Below are 23,353 nucleotides of genomic sequence, written 5' to 3'. Positions count from 1 at the left end.
ATCATACCATATTATATTAAAGACCTAGTCTTATATTATAGTAAAATAAAACTGGGTCTTGTATTAATTTTTGCTCCAAAAGATGCATTAGAGCTGATTGTCCGGCTAGGTCTTATTTTCGGGGAAACATGGTAGAAGCAAAGATGAATTTGTACTTATTTTTTATCATGATTTTAGTAACTGACATAGCACTGTGACTAAATTCTTCAGTTTTTAGAAATATGATGTTATATGATGGTGGATTCAAACTTCCCTCCACAGAACTTGGGTCATGCTTTAGTCTCACATACATTCTTCTAAATGTAAATTGTTCTTGACAAGACATATGAGTTGTTCTTCCAATAATGGGGGTAAAGTTGCTTGATGTGAACCTCTTTTCTTGCTTTGTTCACTTTCTAAACAAGGACTCACATTTATAATATAGCAGAGTGGTTAGAATTATGGTCAAAGAAAAGAATGGAATCAACTTGACTCAGTTATGTGCAAACCAAAGCCTCGGAGTTATCAGCTTTCTGCTAAAAACACTTTTAAGCATATCCTTAAGGTCATGTTCAAAAACAGCAACAAAAGAAATTTGCCACAATAAGAGCCTATACCACAAACTGCTTGCACTGTTTAACATAAGCAGGCTGTGTACATGAGGGTTTGGGGGTGAGCGGTTTAAAAGTTAGAATTCTAGAAAGAGGAACATAATTCCAACAAGCCACATCTGTATTATGAATAGAGGCCATAACTCCATTCATTCTAAACTAAATTTTGTCCTATGTGTATTTCCCGCATAAATCCAGATCAGAATCATAGGATTGAACTTGATGTAACCTTAGGCAAAATGGACTGACTTATTTTACTAATGAGGGGATGGAAACTGAGAGAGGTTAAATGTAAGCTTTCCCAAGGTAACATGGTCAAATAATAGCTGAGTTTCAATTTGAGGTTAGGCCTTCCAATATTCACTCAGTGATCTTTTTACTCGATCACTGTCTCCTTTCATGTATGTCCTTATATTTATATCCAAGTCCTTACTTATTTTAAAGAATGGATAAAAATTAAGCTATTAATATTTTCTCATATTTTACATTTAAATAAATAGTGCTAGCTATAATGAATCACTTAGCACTGATTTTTAAAAATTTTTCCTATCAGTCATCATGTTTTGGCCTCATTTGTAAATTTACATGCCACTGTCACAAATCTTGAAGTACATTCTGAACGCAAATATGGCGTTCAGCTCTCTAAAAGAAATGTTAAGATATAGTTCAAGAGTGCTTGAATGGAACAAATGTAGCCACTGGTTTTCCTTGCACAGTTATTACTTTTCTTATTTATGCTTAAAATGAAAAACATATTAAGGATGAAAATGATAAGATTTCAATATTACTTAACCACTACGGAGCAAGTAGATACAGGAATGCATTTCTTAACTATATTGCCTTGCTTTAGTAAATGCCACTGATAACATTCTATCATACAAATATTTCAAGGCTATCCATCACGACAAGAATTAAATTATGCAAGCTCAAGAGGTCTTGAATTTGGAACTTGTTTTTATTAGAGATCTAGCAATTCTTTAACAGGACTTTCAGTCATACCCCTAGCTAGATGGACTTCCAACGGGAAAAGTAATCTGGTTTATCATTTCGTTCTTATTAAAACATTGAAAAAACATATTTTTAAACCCAGTTTCCTCTCTGTCCTTAGTGGCATACACTCTGCATCTTATGAAATAGGAAAAGGAGAGAAAGCAATTCTCTAATTCTGTGGTTAAACCAGGTTCAGGATTTTGGGGTTTAATGCAATGTCTTTCACGTAGGGAATATATAGACATACCTCCTCCATCATTGTATTTCTGAGTTCTTACTATGAGCCAGGAAGTTAGAGATGAGGAAACTAACAAAAGGAAGGGTCAAGTGACTTCAAGGTCATGCAGTAAATCTGATTCCAAAATCTGTATGCTATAATAGTAATAATTATAACTGCGACCATACCAAGAGCTAGAGTTTATATGGTGTTACCACGGGACTAGTCCTGTTCCAAGTACTTTCCATGTATTTTCACTTACTCATCCTAATAGTAAAACAATATTTTAGAAACATTTACTATCCCCATTTTCTTCAGATGATAAATCAAGGCACAGAGAGTTTAAATAACCTTGGGCTCACTTAAATTCCCTGTATTTATTATACAAAGCTATGAAAAACTTGTGTAAGTTGTGATAGGATCTTCTTCCTTTAAAAGCTTTTAGAATGTCTTACCTTCAAGTTTTGCTTAAATTAGGGAAGGACAAGGTGTTTGAAGAATCCAAGCAATAATAGTACAAGGTAATTGCATGCCAGTAATTTAGTTCTTCTATCACAATTCAGCATCATCTTCCATGTGTATTGCAAGATATAGTAAAGCCTAACTTTGAGCCATTTACAAAAGTTACTATTAATAGGTTTGAAAACATTTATATAGGGGCTTGTGAAAGAATGTAAAGTATCCCACACTCACAAAATACTACTGTGAACATCACATGAAGAAATTACTTCTACAGTTCCACCTCAACAAGCTTTATGTGTGTATACTTTTATTGTAACAAGGAACTGCAAAGCTCATGATGTGCCTACCTGCAGAAGCTTCCATCTGGTGTTCAGGTCTTCCAGAGTGCTGAGGTTATAGGGTGACAGCTGAATGCCCAATGTGGTGAGTTGGCGAGCAAGGTCATTGACGTGGCTTACATTCTCCTTAAGAGGCGCGATTTCTCCCCGAAGTGCCTGTGTGAAACAGTCAAGGGCAAATTGGAAGATGAGAACACTTAAGGCAAAGAAACAGACACCTGGGAACTACAAGCTGTCTTCTTCTGTTTGGGGTACAGGGTCAGTGACACTTGCTCTATGATAGTGGTAATAGAACAGCAAACATTTGTTAATGAGTGAATAATAATAACTCATATTTATGGAGCACTTCTTAGGTGCCTCATCCTTTGATGAGTTCTTTCCATACATAACACGATTTTATCGCTATACAAGAACCCTATGAGGTTCATAGTTGGAGAATTCTCATTTCACACATGAGAAAACCTTACAGAGGTTAAACTTTGCCTGAAGTCCAATGGATCAAAACTGAGGAACCTGGGACACGTACCCAGATTTGCCTACCTCCAGAGTGAATAGTCTTAACTATTATATTATATACCCCTCCAAACAAATTCTGGATTGGCAAAGTAACAGGACAAACATAATGCTGTTAGATTCTCAATTCTACTCATCTCACAACCAGAAATGGATTTTTTTAACAATAAAAATATATACTCGGTCATAAAATATTACATTCATACTTTGCACCGACTACATAATAAATCGATTCATTTAGAGATGAGGGTATTTTGTCAAGTTCTAAGAATGACTTCCTGGTCTCCTGGTAGTTCAGTCCTTGCAGCAGTGACTTAAGAAGGCTCCCAAGGGGCTTCTCAGCTGTCTCTAAAGCACTAGATTGGGATTCTTTGATGCAATGCATCATGACAATCTGTTGAGCAGAAGAACCCTATGCAGATATGGGGAGAATATTATCATGCATCATATCTACCCTATTGAGATGACATTTATGGATCTTTAACATGATGCATGATGTCCAAATGTTCCAATGAACAATTTCTAAGGGACAAATTCCCTCACTTAGGAGAACAGTTTGTGTAATGTAATGTCTGTGCACAAGGACACCGTCATTTACTTGGCTATATATGCTGTTTTGACTTGCTTGATCTGGGCAGGTGTTATTTCTCTGGTTCACTATATTGAGAAAAAAGCACTGTTTACATTGACCTCATCTATAACCCTCTGGTTCCCTCCAAACCGAATTGGGAGGAGCCAGTATGTCCATTCCAAATAAGAATGATGTTATTCTATCAAATCAACCTGAATATCTCACCACTGGTATTGCATGGAGTATAAGACTCTTCTATGATTCTTAGCTAATAGAAGACACTGTGATAATCACTCTGTTGAAATTAGAGTTTTTGTTAAAGTGATCATTGAAAGTCTTAAAGAATCCTGGAATTTCTTTTGGGAGTGATGAAAATATTCTGGAAGTAGACAGTGGTGATAGCGGCAAAACCTTGAGAATATACTAAACACCACAGAATTGTACACTTTAAAAGGGTGAATTTCATGGTATGCAAATTACATATCCATAAAAATAAAAGCAAAGGAAAACAAAAGAAACCCTTCTGATTGACCACACACATGCAAAAAACCCTATCTGATTTATTCATCTTTATTGAAGCTTATGTTAGTGGAATGTCATCAGAATCAACCTGAAACCAAAACTTTGTATAGGGATTGATAGTAACTATTATTATTTCATTTCCTTATAAGTAAATATATGGATTAAAAGAATCAGAATAAGTGCCCATGGAGAGAGGTGGTTAAAACCCATATACGTGAATTCACACCTCTAAAAGGAAACGATCTGTAATCACTTTGTTTTGCATAATAGAAAGGGTAGAAAACAGATTTCTTAAATGGCAATGAGGAAACCTAGACAAGGACAATTAGAAAATGGAACCATTCTGCTCTGGATAATAATATGTGTTTCTGGTAACCACAGATAAATATCATATGAGTGGGAACTGTAAACAGGAAACCATTGCAGAGATGTCAGGATAGCCAAGTGGAACCTGCAGGTTAAACCTGTATGCTAATAATTTGCCTTCACTAGCATGGCTCCTAGCCGTTAAGTTGAGTTAAATCATATCTAGATTTCAGCTCTCTTTGGATTACATAATCTACACATTCCAGTGTCTCCTATTAGAATATTTTGATATTCACTTCCTTCCCCAAAGTCCTGGGCACAGATTTTAATCCTGCATGAATGGTTTTGAGGATGAAGGGGATTAAAAAAATAAGTTCCCGTACTCATAATGAATCACCACACTCACTCTCCCTACCTCTCTTCTTCTTCTCCTCTTCTCTCTCCCCACCCCTTTTTCTCTCTCTCCACCATCATGGGCTCTTGTGGCTTTTCATCCCCTCGGATCTAACAATTTTAGTACAAGTTCTCTGAACTGATCTCCACTTAAGACTCTTAAGGTTAGACAGTCTTCATTCTCTGTGAAACACACTTGACAGGGGCCTCTGACATCCTCTAAATGAAATGTAAGCGGTATCTGTCAGTATGCATGGTCTTCAGCTCTCATTAGTTGAGTTGACAGTTGTGCGCATGTCACTGTCGGTTGTGTTTTCAAACCTGTTTTTGCCAGTCAGTATTTGAAGTACACAATTTAATCAAAGATTTCCTTAACCAAAGAAATAGAAGTCTAAAAAACAAGTTATTATTCCTAAGAAAATCAGGTTAAATACTCTGGAAAGCTGCTTGAAAAAGAAAAAGAGATATTGTTGAATTAGATGTGGACAAGACAACTTATATAAAAGAATTGAAAAAAAAAATTTAGAAGGATTCCGTATTCAGAATGCTTCTCATGTTTCCTGGTGGGCTCTGCCTACATTAAAGAAACTGGAAATCAAAAAGTTTGCATTCCCAATGTGATTTATGGAGAACTCTAATCAGTGAATCTACACTCACAAAAAAAAAAAACCACCTTCACACGACATTAAAATATTGATGACTATTTTAAGATAGAAAAAAATGTCTAAGACATATTTTTTATGATTCCCTGATTTAACTGACTTTTTCAGTTAACAGTTGAACTCTAGGTCTTCACTGAATTGGGATAAAAAGCATCTATTGTATATTTTTATGACTATTATTTTACTACCATTGCTACTGCTACTTATATTATCATCAATTAAGGATTAAAAAAAGCCATTTGTCTAGTTTAATTTGAGTGTCTAAATTTCTGTTAACCTAAATGGAGCTTTGTGGGGGGGTCAGTTGATAAAGAGAAAATTTGGTGTGAAGGTTCAGTTTGGGGAGATATTGTGATGGGCTTGAGCAGACTGAAGAATTTGAGCCAGCAAGAAATCATTGTGAGGGCGCTAAGCACACGAGAATGAAGACAAGGAGATAATTTATGGTAGAAAAAAAGAAGAGAAAAAGGAGGCAGGAGAGTGTCCAAGTTAGTTGTCACTTTGGCATTTGACCTAGGTTCAGGTGGCAGCTCCATACCACCTGAGGATGGCTCACTGCTTTAGGTTGTCAATGCCTAGAAGTATCCGTAACAAGAAGGGTAGCCCCCTAAACACTGAATTACAGGACATACTATGTAAAGAGTGAAGACAGGTACCATGTCATTTAAGTGGATGTAACATTGGGTTTGACTCTATTTCAAATATTAGAGCTTTCAATAGTGCACATATAAATCTATATGTAAATGATCAAACACTAAACATAAAATGGCAAAAAAGTACAGTTAATGCTGAACAATATGATGTGCTATTTAAATACTACCCGAATTTCATTAGATTTTATTCTAGTTTGAAAGCCGTGAGAAAACATTGAAGGGAACCATTATGCTGTGGGTTTTCTTTCAATCACTTAAACATCTGGAATATGTTCTCCATGAAAGAACAAACCAAGTCTAATTTTATTATGACTAGTTTCATGCAGGCAGAATTTTCACTTCATTAAATGTTGTCTGATTACAGATATAAAAGTACTGATTTAGAATGATATATTAGTCCGATATGTCAAGTTTTCCTTCTTTTTATGAAATTAAATTGCCTGTCAGATCTTTGCTTATCCTTATGTAGTTAAAGATTTGTTCAAATATAGATTTAGAATTTTAGTCATCATCTACTTTGCAACAAAATAAAGGGATTGTCTAGTAACCAGGGAACATTATTTTGAAGGGAGCAGTTTTGACTTGGTAGTCAAGGGACAATTCTACAAGGCATGTCAATTGGGGGGTGTGGAAAGAGTAAGTTGATTAACTTTGACTTTGAGGGCCCTCAGTTCCTCTGTGAAGTATGAAGCAACAGACCTGGCATAGAATTGGTGTGCAAAAAATTCACTGAATGTAAGAAGAAATGAAGGGTAAGTGGGGAACATTTGAATTACTTGTAATAGGGGCTGTGAGAGGGAGTTGACCTAAGGAAACTAGTGAGGTTGCCAGTGTCAAGAACCCATTTGAGGCCGAGGCCCCACATTTTTTAGTAGAACTAACCTGCCCAACTTTCGCTTTCTGCAACAGGGTTCTGTGCAAGCATAGAGAAAACAATTGATCCAGGTTTAGGGTTTTGTCGGGTGGTTGTGGCACAAACACTTAGGGACAAGAGAGTTTAAATTTTAGCCACACTGTGACTGAAAAACAGACCATGGTATCCAAACTGGATTAGGAGGAAAGTGGAGCAAATTAAGACTTGTAGATGGACAGAAAGTAGAGGGGCCAGTAGTGGAAGTCTGGGACAATCCAAGAGACAGACCACAGCAGGAGCAAGCAAGCAAGGAGAGGAGACTCTGAGATGCTTGAATTAGCTCCGCCATTTATGTGTTTAGTTAAAAATTGTGCAATATAATTTTTATATTAATGGTGCTACTGAACGTCTGAAAAACTTTCCCTCTTAGGGATATAAGACATTCTTCCTGAAATCTCAATCTACTAATTCATAGAGGTCCTATCTCACTTACCAGGAATTCAAAATTAGTAGGATCTGATGATGAAATGTCATTCCAGGACTACATACACTGCACAGAGAAATTTACATAATAAATACGACTTAAAAATGAAGTGGTGACTGCATTTCTCTCTACAATGAAACCTTACTGAACAGATGTTTGTGAATCCAAGCCACTAAAAAAGAGTCGAAAAAGGGGAGGTGTTAGGAAAAGTCTCGATTCTTCATGCTGATTTAGTAGTGAGAAGCTGAGTGTGTGTGTTGGGGGGGATGGAAATCGTGTTCTACAAATACCGGTCTGTAATACTGCTATTGGGGCTCCTACATGCGGCTCAGGGAAGGCCTCATAGAGCCCGCGGACCCGGGATTTGGGGGGTAGGTACAGCACAGCTGTGTTTTGTAGCTTCTGCATTTCTATGTGGGTATATCATCCTGATGACAGTGAGTGCCTACCATTGGGGTCAAGAGGGTCATAGACCATGTTCTGCTTTGCCCGGAGGATCCGAGGTCTACTGGCACCTCTAAAATACCTAAGGGGTGGAAAATGAGTTACTCAAATGCTGTTGGACCAATAACAAAGAAACACAAGATGAGATGTAGGCAACTCTTTCATTGCAATGCATCAGGCTTGGAGACTTCCACTGTTAGCTGTAATTTTTGGCTCTTTACTCTGGTTGGTTCCCTGCCTGATTCGGTGCCCAGGATGTAGGTTCAGCTTTTATCTCTGATACCTACTGCCCTAAGCTGGGTTTTGGAGAAGCAGAGTCTGAATGCTTTTAAGAGCAGGGGAGTGAGACAAGCAGGACAGGGCAAGAAAGCTAAGTAAGGATGTGATCTCGGCTGGTGACCAGCATCAGCCTGGCCCCACGGGGAGCTCTGGAGCACAAACTATAACATAGTTGGTCCCATCTCGAGACAAGGGGGTTGTCCTTTTATATCCCGATATCATTCAGTCACTGGCCACTGGTGCCCCCTGGCCGTCTTAGACAGGGGTGGAGTAACTTCCCAGGCAAGGTGGCTTCCTTTTGGCTGAAGAAGGCTGTCTGGAAAAGGGTGCAACTGTGAGTCTTTAGCAGCCATACACAGAGTTGCTGGGGGAGGAGTGCACCAGCTTAGGGAAGAAAACTGGCTGAGGCGCCAACAGCATCCACTACACAGACTTCATCCAGCTCTCCAATGTCTTTTATCCCTAGGCTTCAGTCCTTTATCCTCATCCTTAGGTACTTTTTGTTTTTTTCTTGCAAGAAGTTTTTTTTTACGTGAAATCTCATTACTAACATTATGGGGCTTTCCCATAGATCTCCAATACAACTGGGACATCCCACCCTTTCCCTTAGAGTCCTTGATTTCTGCCTAATAGTGAGGGATTGTATGGAGCTAAGACACCGGGTGTAGTTTGCAGACTGAGTACATCCCTCTGCCTTTAGTATCACTGTTTGCCTCTGGTTGGAGACATTCTTGACAATAAATTATGCCATTGAAACATGTATTCTGTTTTAATAGAGATGCGACTGCATTCCATTCCACCATCAGATTTTACTGTGGTAGCCTGAAGGCAAAATATTATGCTGTTTATTTCCATTGTCTTCCTTGCGTTCAGTTTTCAGGGCAATTCTTGTACGGTTTCATATTTGGGCATAATCACTTTTGGTGAGTAAACTGAATAAGGTCATAAATAATGAAACAGATTCAGAACTAATGACCTAGATGTAGCATCATCAGGATGATTTAGGGTAGGTTAAATTAAAACGAAACAAAACAAACAACAGATTTTAGGAAAACAATGTGAACTTTGAAGGCATGAAGAAATTTGGTGCTTTTATTTCCCAAGCAATTACCAGTAATTATATTTTAACTATGGTTTCCCCTCAGAGTCACCACACTTCCAAATTTGTGGCACTAAAAGAATAGCAATTAACTGCTGTTTTTTCCATAAAGAATCTTCATGTTTTCATGAAAAATGATCTCTAGTTTCTCTTTGTAGTATTAAAAAAGAATGTGCACCCAAACACAAAAGCATAAATTCTTTTTCTTTTTTTTACATTTTTTCATTTACATCCATCATAACTCTTCGTCTTTCAGGACATGGCTTCACTATGAAGCTTATAACCCCAACTTTCTTAAAATAAAAACAGATTTATAGCTTTACCATGCTAATATGTCTGTCTTCTTTCTTTTTTCTGCATGTTGTTCATTTTGCCTTCACAAATATAAATTGGAAATGAGGAATAGGATAGAATTGGTCACAAAGGAAAGGCTTCTACTTATAAGAACAAGTTGTACACATCTTAGTTACTTTAATTCCTTCAAAACTTGTTTCTATAATCCTAACTCTTACTGCTAATTATTTCCCTTTTGTAGAAAAAGAAGCAAACAAACCAAAAAATTAACGAAAATACCCCCCAAACATTTCAAGGTTTTCATAGCTTTCTAATGACACAATTAAAACAAACAGGAAGGTAGTTCATGAGTGTTTTACGGAGGTTAAATGCAAAATTTGCACAATTAAAATAAAAAGGCCTCTAATGAGTATAAATAAATCATTTAAGCAGACCATGTTTTCAGGCTGCTAAGGAAACAGAAGAAATGCCAATATTTTCTTTCTGAGAAATTTTAATTATATGTGACAAAACATCAAGCAAAATGGCAATTAATGAAATCTATTTCCTTATTTAAGAATAAGTAATAATCCATGAACCATTAAAACCCATCAACCACCAAGACACTGACATTCAAACTCAGGAGTTAGATTAAGTTTCAGATGTAACGGGTATTTTGAATTTGTAAACATTTCTGCCAGTCGAAAATGTCCATGGTCTGTGCCCACATTTGACAACACCATTGCCCCTGCCTAGGGGGTACTGTCTTACTCTCACCCTTCTCTACATGGCATCTAAGACAGTGATTCTCAAACAACAGCATGCATCATTATCATGTGTTGGGCTTGTTCGCGCAGAGTTTGCTGGGTCCCACCCCAGTGTTTCTGATTCAGTAGGTCCAGAATAGGCCTGAGAATTTGGCCTTTTAAACAGGAAGGTAGAAGATAGTGAGTCTCTAGAACTCAACAAGCTTATTCTTGACTTTGACCCTTCGTGCATGCTGTTCCCTCGACCTGGAGTTTTGTATTTCTGCTTTCTGCCTAGGTGGCTTCTTTTTATGTACCTCAGAAGTCAGTTAATGTGACCATGAAAGTGAGCCCTTCCCTGATTGCCCTATCTAAAGCAAGCTGCCCTTGTTTTTTTCATTCTCAGCATCCTATTTTCCTTCTGATCACATTTGGTAAGTGCATATTTATTTGCCTGTTTATTAATTCGTAATCTGTCCCTTCCCAAGACCTTAATCTTCATTAAGGTAATTCATTATTATCTTTTTCACCAAGGTATGCCTTTACCTAGTATATGGGAATCCCCCAATACATTTTTATTAAAGACCAAACGGTCAAGAGAATTAGGCATTTTTGCCTTTATCACTCATACTTCAGACCAACAGCTATTCTCAAATTGCTTCATAAACACAATTTCCTACAGAAATCTGACACTGAGTTCCTAAATAAAAGAAACCTGCTCATTTTCTTTAGTTCCATATCTAAATTCTTGAGCTTGATTACTTATTTTACATCAGAGCCTGTGCTAATTTCTAACTTTCTGAACATATCATTCCAGTTTTTGGTACCAACCAGGGCATTTTTATAAAAATGGAGCAAGTGGAAAAAAGGGGGAGTTATGTCTTTAGGGAAAATGTGTTCTGCCGGGTGGTGATATACTTTGTGTAGCCTTCTGGAGGGGATTTTGGCAAGACTGAATACAAGCATTAAAAATATTCATATAGGAAAAGACAAGAAGGCTATATCTCAAGGTCTCCATGTAGCATTGTATAGTGGCCTGGCCCAGGGGACAAAGAAGGCTGACGTCCAACCTGGGCTTCAGTACAGAATTGGTGTGCCTTGGCACAGGGCTGAGGAACCCTTCGAAGAAAGAGGTGCCATTTTCTCCTTTGCCCAAAAAAGCACTTGCAGAAATTGGCATTATAGATGCTGGGATTGAGATTATGGATGATCTCTTTCTGTCTGTGTGTCTGCTCTCTCTTCCTCTTTCTTGGTCTCTGTCTCTCTTCCATCTCTCTCATTTTTCGGAGTTTCCACTAAAGAAAAAGTTCATTTACAAATATTTCCCATGCATTTCCTCTTGTGCAAAAAGGGGATAAGTAACATGGACACCTCAGGGCTCTGGTAAAGATGAATGAGACGGTCAGGTCTGTTTTTCCTTCTTTGACTCCACCTATAAGCAGGTAAGCATTGTGTCAGGGAACCTGGGAGATACAAAGTCACACCAGGTCCTATTCAGTCCACGTCGGGGGGACTACAAAGCAGATGGTGGTGATAAGTTCACCCATGAGAGAGCCACAGACCAGATCCTTTCTCAGGCAGCTGCATTTTTGGAGCCTATTTCTAATATCACCCTGGGGGGAAACCTGTCTTTCCTCACTCCTCTATCATGTAGCTTTATAAGATCTTGTTGAACTGGACATTGGGATGTGGGTACATGGAACTGATAAAGGAAGAAGAAGCATGCTGGGAAGAGGGAAGATATTTGTCCAGAGCTTGAACAGAGTATAAGAGGCAGGAAAGCTTAATGTGTTTGGGGAAGAGTAAACGGTCTTTAATAAGTTGAAACATAAATCACAGGCCAGTTGTGGAAGACAAACCCTGAGCATTTTCTTGGAGCAACGTTGTGGTGGGTTGGCATGAGCTGGGCTTTGCCATGCAGATAATAAACGTTTCTACAAAGGGTTGTGACGTAGTCTAGGAAACTCTTTTAGTTAGATTCAATTACTACTCCCTTGGAAACACTTATTTCATATCCATTATGTATTACACATATATGTACTATGTAGATATCTATTATGTACTGGGAAACTGGAACTCTCAACAGACTGGGAGTCAGGAGCAGAGATACACAATTTAGTGGGTTACTGAGAACTAATGTAATTACACTATGAGTAGTTGTGTCATGGGGTTTGGAAACTGAAAAGAAGGATGCCGAGGCAGGTCAGGAGAGACTCCCTGAGTATATATAAGGTGACTGAAATTATCCACCGAGGGCAACGACAAAAGGCACACTCATCTGGGTATGGCATGTTCTACTGGAAAATCTCAAGTAGATCAAGGTAAGCTTGTGGTCATTTCAGAAAGGAGAAATAAGTGACAATGAGTGTTTGCAGATTTGGCCAAGAAGTAAGATTGGTCAGAAACAGGATGGTTGCCAATGGGAGAAAATTATCTGTAAAACAGTTTTTGAAGGTCTTACGTGTGTGAAAGAGCATTTTGCACTCTGTTTTCGTGCATGCTTATTTATTCACCATTCCAAAAAATATTATTGAGCAATTATAATATTACTAGGGAATGTTCCCGGGACTAGGGACATAGCAGTGCACAAAACAGACCAAGTTCCTATGAGAGTGCAGCTTAACTCTGATGAATATCATTTCATTTAAAGGATGATTATTATTATACCAGCTTATAAAGAAACAAATTCCAAGCCAAATGTATCCATTGCTATAAAATGCAACATTTTAACCAAGCAAATGTAGGACAAAATATGGTATTATATATTGTAGTTCTCAGGAGATTCTTTTTTCCATTAAAACAAATGAAGCTACTTCTGCATGTATAAATAATGATTAGTAGAAGAATCTAGGTTTGTGAGTTACCTGTGCAATATGCTACCCCTAGTTTGCTTTATACTGGGCACATTTATTTAATTTCAGTTCTATGGGGAAGGCGCTCACTATTGAAACAAAATGGAATTTTGCTGATTTGATTTTCCATTCAATATATTGTTATCAACTTAGAAATACTAAAGCAGAACTGAACCAGAGATGAATATAAATTTTCTAAGAGCTGAGATAAAAATAATTAAATGGAAGAGGGCTGAAAAGGATTGTATAATGCCCTTCGATATCTACTTTTACTTTCAGATTATTGTAGCTCCTGAATTTAATAAATGGTTTTATGTAGTCTTTTCAAAATGCCTTTCTTTCTTACAAATGGAACAATAGAAGAACAAGATATTTGACTACTTAAAATCAAATGAAATGAACATAAAATGGATTTTCTTCACTAAAATCTATGTAAAGGCATGTTTAAAAATTACATTGGTAAACTTTTAATAATGGTTCGTCTTCATTTCATCATCTTCCTAGCCTGAAAAGAAAGATTTAAGTATTTGCTTTCAACCAATTTCGCCCCTCCAGATACATTAATGGTTATTATTTGTACCTAGATGTATGTGTGTGTGTGTGAAAGATCTAGCTTCTTAAGTGGAGTCAAGAGTTTACTCAGTTGTTCATTTTTTTCACCACATATCGAGGACTTTTCCTTTAAAAATATTCCTCTAAAAGATGATATAGGAGCATTTGTGACAACATGGATGGATCTTGAGAGTATACTGCTAAGTGAAATAAGTCAGACAGAAAAAGCAGAGAACCCTATGATTTCACTGATATGTGGTATATAAACCAAAAACAACAAAAGAACAAGACAAATAAATGAGAAAGAAAAACTCATAGACACAGACAATAATTTAGTGGTTACCAGAGGGTAAGGGGGTGGGGGGTGGGTGATGAGGGTAAGGGGGGATCAAATATATGGTGATGGAAGGAGAACTGACTCTGGGTGGTGAACACACAATGGGATTTATAGATGATGTAATACAGAATTGTACACCTGAAATCTATGTAAATTTACTAACAATTGTCACCCCAATAAATTTAATTAATAATAAAAAAAATATTCCTCTAATTTTTCTGATCACATCTTAAGGTAAGATCTAAATTCAAAGCCTGTTATGTTCTGTTATGACAACTGTTATCATGGCAATATCCACTTAAGGACATGCGAATGATGAATAAAATACTACTTACACAAAGAAGTGAGTCTATGTGTCAAACTGTCTAATCAGTGAACTTAAATGTTACTTCAAAAAAAAAGTTCAAAGTCATTGGCCAAATCTACCCTTTAAAAAAAGCGATTAGTATTCAAGTAACAAAGAGATACTTTAATAGCAACAGATTTTTTTCTTTTTCCAAAAAAGAGTATGACTTGGTATCCTCAAAAATCTGTGGGAGTGATTCTGTATTGATTATCTAAAGGAGAATGCTATTTCATTTGAAAATAAGGGCTTAAAATCTTAAAAAATAATCTTTTCACTAAGAATTCAAGATTTTTTTTGAAAGTTAAAGTGGGTCAGATTTCATTAAGAGCCATGAAATGCTCTTGCATATGATGTTCAACTCCAACCCCCAAGCAATTTTAATGCTGAGACAACCTTGAAAACGTCTTCCTTCAACTTTTGTAACAAAATGTCAGCGTGATTCCAAAGGTAATATTTTATTCACTGTATTAAGACAAAGGATCAATAGAACTTTTGCTCCTTTGTTTAGCTTAAATTTCTTTTAATAAACCTTATGCTTTACTGTATGCACAAAAGTCATCATTTTATTGCGTAACCCTTGTGGCCATTTTAGTATGGGGTTTGTGTAGGTTGAAAACCATGAACCATTCTGTCTTTAGGCCTGTCCCTGCTAGAAATATGTGGAGGCCAATAGCCAACGGACAAGTAGTGGGTGAAGCAAGTGAAATGTTTTTGCATGTAGTCCTTGGGACAGACAAGAGCCTTAAACCACAGGGCAATTAAATGGATATTTTGTAACGAGACCTAATAAGTTCACATCAATTGTATAGATTCCAAATTGGATTAAAATGTTTTAAAGTAGTACAATAAATAAATAAAATGGAACTTGGCAGTGGTTTGTCACCCACTTCTAGAAAAACAACCAATATGTTGCTTACTTTCTTTACTCACTTTATTTGCTATCTAATGACTGTACTTTAGCATAACTGTTGATAAATTGACTTTATTCTTTTTTGCTAATTTGCTTAATGCCGCATTAAGATTATGATCGGATTTAAATATTTGATAGGGAAAACTTGTAAATGAGCCCACTGGGTCTATAATAATTCAGAATCCCAGGGAACAGGACTTCTAAAACCAAGTGTGTTTTGAAACAGGACTGGCAGGCTCTTAACTATCTGAAAAAAAAGTTCACCATAAAAATCAATTCTGTACAAGGAAATAGAAATTTATCTTAGTACTAGATTCTCTAGGCTCATTCTTTTTTTTTTTTAATTTTTTTAATTTTAATTAATTTATTTATTTATTAGTTTCAGGTGTACAAAACAAGGTAATACTTAGACGTTCATCATTTATATCCCTCATACTGTGAACCCCCCTCCCCCCATCCACTATCCCTCCGACCTCACACTGAACCATCACATTATATATATAAAATTATAGTTGGCATTCATTAATGTTTAGCTTCTGGTGTACAATGCCATGATCAGGTATCCACAGTATCCCTGAGGTGGTCTCCCAAATAGGACGCATGTCCATCGGATATCCAACAAAATCTTTACAACATTATAGAATACCTTCCCCAAATTAATTTTCAAAAAAACCCTGAGGCCATCTTGTGGTTACCAGCTGCTTCCAAATCCCTTCACCTTTCCCCTTATCCCCAACCCCCTCCCACACACCCATCTAACCACTCTCGGTTTTTTCTCTGCGTCCCCAAAACTGTCTCTGATTAGTTCATTCACATAGTCTTTTCTTTAGATTCCATATATAAGTGAGATCATATGGTACTTGTCTTTCTCTTTCTGACTTATTTCACTTAACATAATGTTCTCTAGATCCATCCATGTTGCTGCAAATGATAAGATTTCTTTCTTCTTTATGGCTGCGTAATACTCCATTGTATAAATGTACCACAGCTTCTTAATCCAGTCATCTACCGATGGGCATTTTGGTTGTTTCCATATCTTGGCTATTGTGTAAAGTGCTGCAATAAACATAGGAGTGCATACAGATTTTTGAATTGGAGTTTTGGATTTCTCTGGGTAGATGCCTAGGAGTGGAATTACTGGATCATAGGGTAGTTCCATTTTCAGATTCCTGAGATACCTCCATATTGTTTTCCATAGTGGCTGCACTAATCTGCAGTCCCACCAACAGTGCACTAGCGTTCCTCTAGGCTCATTCTGGTTAACAGAGTTTTGATATTTCAGGGCTGAACACACTGTGGAAACTTAATAAATATTGAAGTTTACAAACAAAAACATAACAATGATATGTGGACCAATTTTCAAAAACATTGAAAATCAATGTACCCTTACTCTGCTTAATTCAGTTAACTCAATTATTTAGTGTATACTTGATTTGAATGGGTTTATACATAGCTATTTCAATTTTACATTGACATTAATCAAATCACTTTTATGGTAAAATTTCCTTTATTTCCACCCCCCTAGCTCTACCCCCAGAATTCCAGAAAAAGGGGGAAAATTTGTTTTGAATGCTTCTTGTTTAACATTAAAGTGCATTTTAGGACATTTGTTTCTATTATATTTGCCCCCAAATCCTCATTACAGATATCACTCACCCTATACCAGAAATAAGAACTTTTCACAGGCATTTAACAGTGGTTTTGAACCACCTGAGGGGGGAAAAAATCCCCCTTCTCCCATTACTGCAGTTAAGCTTATTTCCTACTTTCTCCTACTTGCTCTTTTTAGTTTCACCCCACCTCCATCTTCATTTCTACACCCAAACATATAGTGCCCTCTCTTGAACGCTGATCCTCAATGGGTTTACAAGATAAGTCATAAGATGGAGGAACTCCTGGATCAGCTATTCATAACTAACAAGCAGTTTCAATTTTAAAAAATTGAATAGTGTTAATTATTCTGAATGCCCTGGATTTCAGAAACTCTTTAAAGCACTTGGCTTATAATCCGTCTGTTTGGCAGGCAATTATGAGGAGAATTTTTAAATTTAATTGTTGTTATTGGTAAATATGATGAAATTTAAACAAAGTAAAAAAAAATTCAGTGAATAAATATCTGAATGTTAAAGTATTAACAGTGCCAATGTCATCTAAAGCAAACCCCAAAGGGTACAAGTGCCATTAAAATACCAATAGAAAAATTGGAATAAGTGTGAATGTCTTTTTCCAGAAACTGTGAAGGTCTTCTACAACAGAGATTCAGAAAGAGTAGGCCATTATTCACATCAAGGTTTCGGAGCAAAAATGTCTGATCAATCGAGACACAGATTATATACCTATAAAGCCAAAGTCACTGATAAAGCCACTTTCTTACTAATAATCATCATTTTCTTTCACCTTTTCATGAACTTTTCTCTTCCATTACCAATTCCATCCCATGTTCCCATATTGTTCCCATGGGAGGGAACAATAAGTACCTAGGAGGTAGGGTTGGGGAAAGGGTGGATGTTGCATAAAGAAATAAAACTTTCATCACTTCTAAAGAATTATGGCCTGGATAGGAACACAACAGCATTGCAAAAGCCACACTGAGATATGGCAAGGTGAGTGGAATACTAAGTTTGCTTACCAGTTGCAGGGGGTACTCTTCCTGGCCTGGGCATCACTCCCCCAGCTGCTGTGACTGTTGGCTACTAATGTCTCACAGCTGCCTCTCTTCTTCAGAAAGGTGACCTCTACTGATGGGCGTTCCCTAGCCCAGGAGGCAACACGTACCCTGGGCCTAGGAGGTAATTCATGTCCCCAGTGGTGGGCCACAGCAGAGCCCAAGAGTCAACTGTGTGTGTATTCGAGTCTGCCTTTAGTGAGATCATCTTGGTAGCTCCAGTCAGCCAGGGTGAGCATACTTACACCATGACAACTGGAAAATATTACAGATCAGTGTTCACCCCTTTTCAGAGCCAGTTGATAGTTACTCGCAAACTACTGGCCACAGCCAATGACTGGCTGGGGTATAAGAGGACAGCTCTACTGTGTGGTTTATACTCTTGAGCTCTCTCCTTGTGGATCAGGACACAAAGCTAGAGTTTGCCGGAGATAGTACTCTTGCTTGGCTCTTTCTTCTCTCTTATTATGCTTCCCTGACTTCCACACAATCGTCTCCTGAAAGCAGACCACCTATAAATCATGGGCACCCAGACCCCTGTGCATAGGGTCTGCTTCCAGTAAACCTGACCTATAACACCAGTAAGACATTGGTTAAGTGACGGCTGCACAAAAGCTTCAAAGAATCCGTGTTCAAAATTACAGAGAGCTACAAGTCATGGGCCTTTGGGGTGACAAGGATCAGATGAAACTGCAAAAGGTAAATTTGAAATGGCGAGGATCTACTCTTTATGTACGTGTACGTAACAGCAAGGTGATGGCGAGAGATGAGGTCTGCACAAATTGGGCAATTTTTCATTTCATGCTTCTCAAATTATACCTTAATATCCAAAGGTGAATGTACCGCAGGATTCACTTCACTTGAGATTTTAGAGAAAACCGTCTTCATATTAAAACACAACTCATACACGACGGAGAAGGTCATACGACTGATATGAGATTTAAGAAACAAAACCAGAAACATAAAAGAAATTGCAGGCTCATGGAAAAAGGAGGTAAGCAGGTGAAAGGGGGAAGGTATCAGGCTTCATTTCCTTGACCATTAAGGAAATTGAAGTAGAGAAGTTTGAGAAGAACTGCTTTTGGCAAATGCAGTTGATAGAAAAATCCAGACTAAGTGTAAAATAGAACTAGAATATTATTTTAGTGTAACAATCTTGTTTTGAAAAAGTTTCCTCTTCTTAGGCCCCATTAAAAGGAGAGGGTTACATTAGTATCACCAGCACAGCGGTTCCCATGATACTCAGAAAACTGGTTGACCAAGAACAACTTAATGTAAGGTTGTGTAAGGTATAATATCAGTACCAATGTTAGCTGTGTATTTTTGAAAATTGTAATTGCCAAGCATGACAGGAACACAGCAGGAGCCCACTCCTTGGGTTATTTGTTCTTAATTCGTTCCTTGTTGTGCTTATGGTACGAGAGTAACACAACTCTGAACTCTGAACTCGTTACATCTTTGGTAGATGTCAAAGGAGAATCAAAATATAGATTGGCTGTGTGCTTTCATTTTTTTCTAAGGCAATATGGACTTTCAGCTAAATAACTCACATTTTAGAATTGTTTCTAGTTAGCGTGGCATATGCGTAAGTACACACAAGCTAATAAAAATTCTTGCTCCCTCAGCTTGGTGCTAAATAATATTTCCAGGAAAACTAAGATGCCATAAATACAATTCTCAGTACAATTGTCCTCATGAAATAAATGAAAGATTCACACTCTAGAATGGGATTAGATTTCTCTGGGTATAGATTTTAACCTTATCATAAATCAATGAATGATTGAGTTTTTAGATCCATTAATGCTGATAATATATTACTTAAGTTTTTGTTTTGAATAGTTTTTTATTACCTAAGACTCTTGAGGAATAGTATTTTACTACCAGCACAAACAAAGCTACTGGAGTAAATCCTCAGTAAACAGGATTGGCATGTCAAAGGACCAGTTTTTGATATGGTTACCTTCAAATAGTAGGAAGAATGATATTCTTTGGAGAAATTTTTATTATCAAATTAAAAACTTCTTTAGTAGAATAATGTCAGATGAACTCATTAGCTGAACATTTTGATTATCCATTTCCTCCCAAATATCCCATGACCAGAAGAGCTGTACAACTCTGATTTAATGCAATAACAATGGTAGCCATTTCCAGCTTCTTCTTTTGTCACAGTCCATCAAAGGAATCCAAAGAAGTCCAAATTAAAATAAGTTCAATAATAAAAACAACACATTTCTTTTCCAACTGTTGTAAAGCCTTCTCCTCTCTTTAAGTAAAGTTCACTTAGTAATTATCTTATTTATGAAAGTAAAGGCAGAAAGATGTTTCTCTTATTAAATAAATGGCTTTATGCTTTGAATGTGGAAGGAATCTTGAAACAGTCAAGAAGAAAGCATGTTGAATGTCATCAGCTCATTTCCTCCCACCCACTGTTTTAAATCGTTTACTTGGTTCCAATGTATACTACACTTACATAAGTTGTTTATGAAGAGCCAAATTAATAGTCTTTGCAATTGTTTTCATTGGAATTTGGAGAGCTGACAAATGAATTAGTAGAAAATGGCAATTCTACATGAATTAGCTTTTAAGTCTCCCTAAGAGGCTGATGCAGAACTTAATAAGAGACTTATTAGGAGAAGTAGGACAACTTAATTCAGATTGATTATAGACTTTGGTGAAGACAGCTGGGGTTCAAATGAAACTGAAAAAGAACTTATATGCACTTCAAAGTATGCTAAGCAGATGTCTGAAACAATTACTCTGCACTGTCTTTTCAGAAGTTTCAAAGGCAGGATGGGAATAGCATGGTAAACGAAGGTTCTCTTTGCCTAAGATGAGGTAGGGGCTTTTAAGACACACACAGCAGTATCTACAATCAGATGCCTTGGGTAAGGGACATGATTCAAGACTGCTGTCCTAAGTAATTTGCTTTCAGCTTTATAAACAAAGCAGGAAATGAGAGAGAATACATGGGAACTAATAAGGTCTCCTGGAAATGCTAACTTACAATTAATTTTACGCTGAACAAATAATTTGGTCAGGAATTTTAAGATAACTAATACCTCTTTTAGTTTCTAAGCCCTATTACAGCTAACAATGACCATTCTTTTTTAAAAAGAAATACTATTCTTTTCAAGTATGTAAGTGAGACTTCACCATAATACTTTTTCTTATTCCCGGATAACAAAGGCCAAATCATATGCTTTTAAACATCACAATTGCATGCTTTGAAAACTATATAAAACCTTGGTTACTCCATCTGACAGGCATTAGTTCCATATTTAATCCAGATTTTAAAAAGAGTGCATCTTTTTTGTTTGCATTCTGTTCTAGGTCAGAGGATTATATAATATAGATAGCATTTGTATAAAGATAACAACAGAGGCCTCCACAGAGCAATTCACATGCAGTTAATAACAATTAACAAAATATTAGTAAACTGTCCTTTTCCTACTATGGGCAGTACACCTCATTCATTATGCAGATGTTATTCTTTTATTCAGAGTTGGGAGAACTTACATATTTGGAATCTTCCTTAGGGCTGACCAGTTTGTGAGGGTTCTGTGTAACCATATATCCCCCATCTCTACAAGAAAGGATTATAAACTTTCTCTATCAAACTCATATATAAGAAAAGGATTTAAGGTTGATGCATATAAATGCCACATATAACAAAATCAATAAAATAATAAAACATTGGTTAATAAAATTGGTTAATAAAACATGGTTAAGATGACAATAGCAGGAAGGGAAGATAGAGTTGTGTGCACATGGCTGAGAGCTTCTGGCTTGTTAAAGTGTCTACGGCATTCTAATATGTTACATCACATTTCACATTATCTGTCAGAAGGAAACGTACTTGGTTTTCTCAAAGTCAAATTCTGACACAGCATTTCTTTGACAAATTTCTCAGGTAAACCAAGCCACAGGGACTCAGGGTGGTAGGCCTGAAGAGATGCTTTTGCCAGTTTTCTTCTGCAAGTTTTAGATGTGAATGCTGAACATAAATAAGTCAGAACAGTTTCTTCAGAAGGTGAATTTCATCGTAGGGACTATGGTGGCTCCATCACAGTCCCTAGTCTCCTATACACATCATTACATTGTTGTCAATTATAATTCTAAAAAGGTCTAATCAAAATATTTTATTATAAGAACTTCAGGGAAAAACTCACCGAATCCCTGCCCTTGACTTTTCACAGTAAGAAATGTTAAGTTAAAAGTCTGACAGAAAACATAAAATGCCTAACTACATAGGTGTGACAAATATGCGTATTCCAAGATGGCAGCCTAGGAAAGTTTAACTATGGTGTGTGGAGTAACCATGTTTGAAGTCAACAGGCAAACTAAGGGCTGTGAAATATTCCTGGCTCAAGGATGATGTGCCACTCTCTGTATAAAGAAACCATGGTAGATGAGAACAAAAAGAAAACTTGGAAAAACACCAACTCGTACAAACTGTTTCACACAGGAATTATTCTTAAGAACAAAACTATCATATGCAGGTTCAAAAGTGATTGTACTTTATTAAAACCTGCCTATATTCCACTTACAGATCTATGTAGAGCACCAAGTGATTCAAGGAATTATTCATATTCCCCATGGCTTTAAGGAAAGTAAGCATATTTGTGTATTTACATAAACATTGGTATTATTTCCAGTAAAGTGAGACATCATGATTCTGGCCTGAAAATATTTGATGAGTACTATAAATCATGAATTTTAAAAACAAAGAGGCATTTAAAACTTAAATGTTATTCTAGTGGTTATTCCCATGGAAGCTGTATTTGGAAGGCTGGGGTTCTCTTAGTCAATATGAACATTACATTCCTTTCTCTTGAAGTACTCTATGGACACTGTCCTGAGGATAATTAGCTAGCAATAATGCCATTTCCATAAGGTCCCAGGACTTAGCTGCTGTTGTTTGATTCATTCTCCAAATCCAAAAGCCACATTTGCTAATGAAATGATATAATGCTAAATCCTACAGAAACACACATTCCATACTTGCTGGAATAACAACTTGTTTAACAAATGAGATCAGAATGGAGGTGGGTATTATGATAGAGTCACTAGGGGTGATGAAAATGAACTGAGATGGCTATATAAAATGTTCTTCTGGCTGCATGCCTAGCTATCAATTTGGAGTCACCTACAGTGTGGAACCTCTGAGGCCTTAAATTGCTGAGTAGAAAAAAAAGGGAACAGTGGTTTTAAATATTCTGCTACTTCTTTTCGAAAAGAAGTTTTGGTTCATCAAATTCACTCCTTAGAAACTACCACCCACTACCAAAGCTTCAGA

At 36.9% G+C, this 23,353-nt stretch overlaps 1 protein-coding gene across 1 annotated transcript in view; it reads right to left on the bottom strand.

Moving 5' to 3' along the window:
- The window catches only part of DMD (dystrophin), a 2,022,175-nt gene that overhangs the window by 339,358 nt on the left and 1,659,464 nt on the right, over positions 1-23,353 (bottom strand). The window contains exon 60 of the mRNA XM_081043053.1: positions 2,607-2,753. Within this exon, the coding sequence (XP_080899179.1) occupies positions 2,607-2,753 (147 nt within the window). The remainder of the gene's footprint in view (positions 1-2,606; positions 2,754-23,353) is intronic.

This window comes from Rhinolophus hipposideros (genome assembly GCF_964194185.1).
Source record: "Rhinolophus hipposideros genome assembly, chromosome: X".
NCBI lineage: Eukaryota > Metazoa > Chordata > Mammalia > Chiroptera > Rhinolophidae > Rhinolophus > Rhinolophus hipposideros.
Note: the sequence above shows the minus strand (reverse complement) of the source record. Positions and strands in the feature narration are given on the sequence as shown.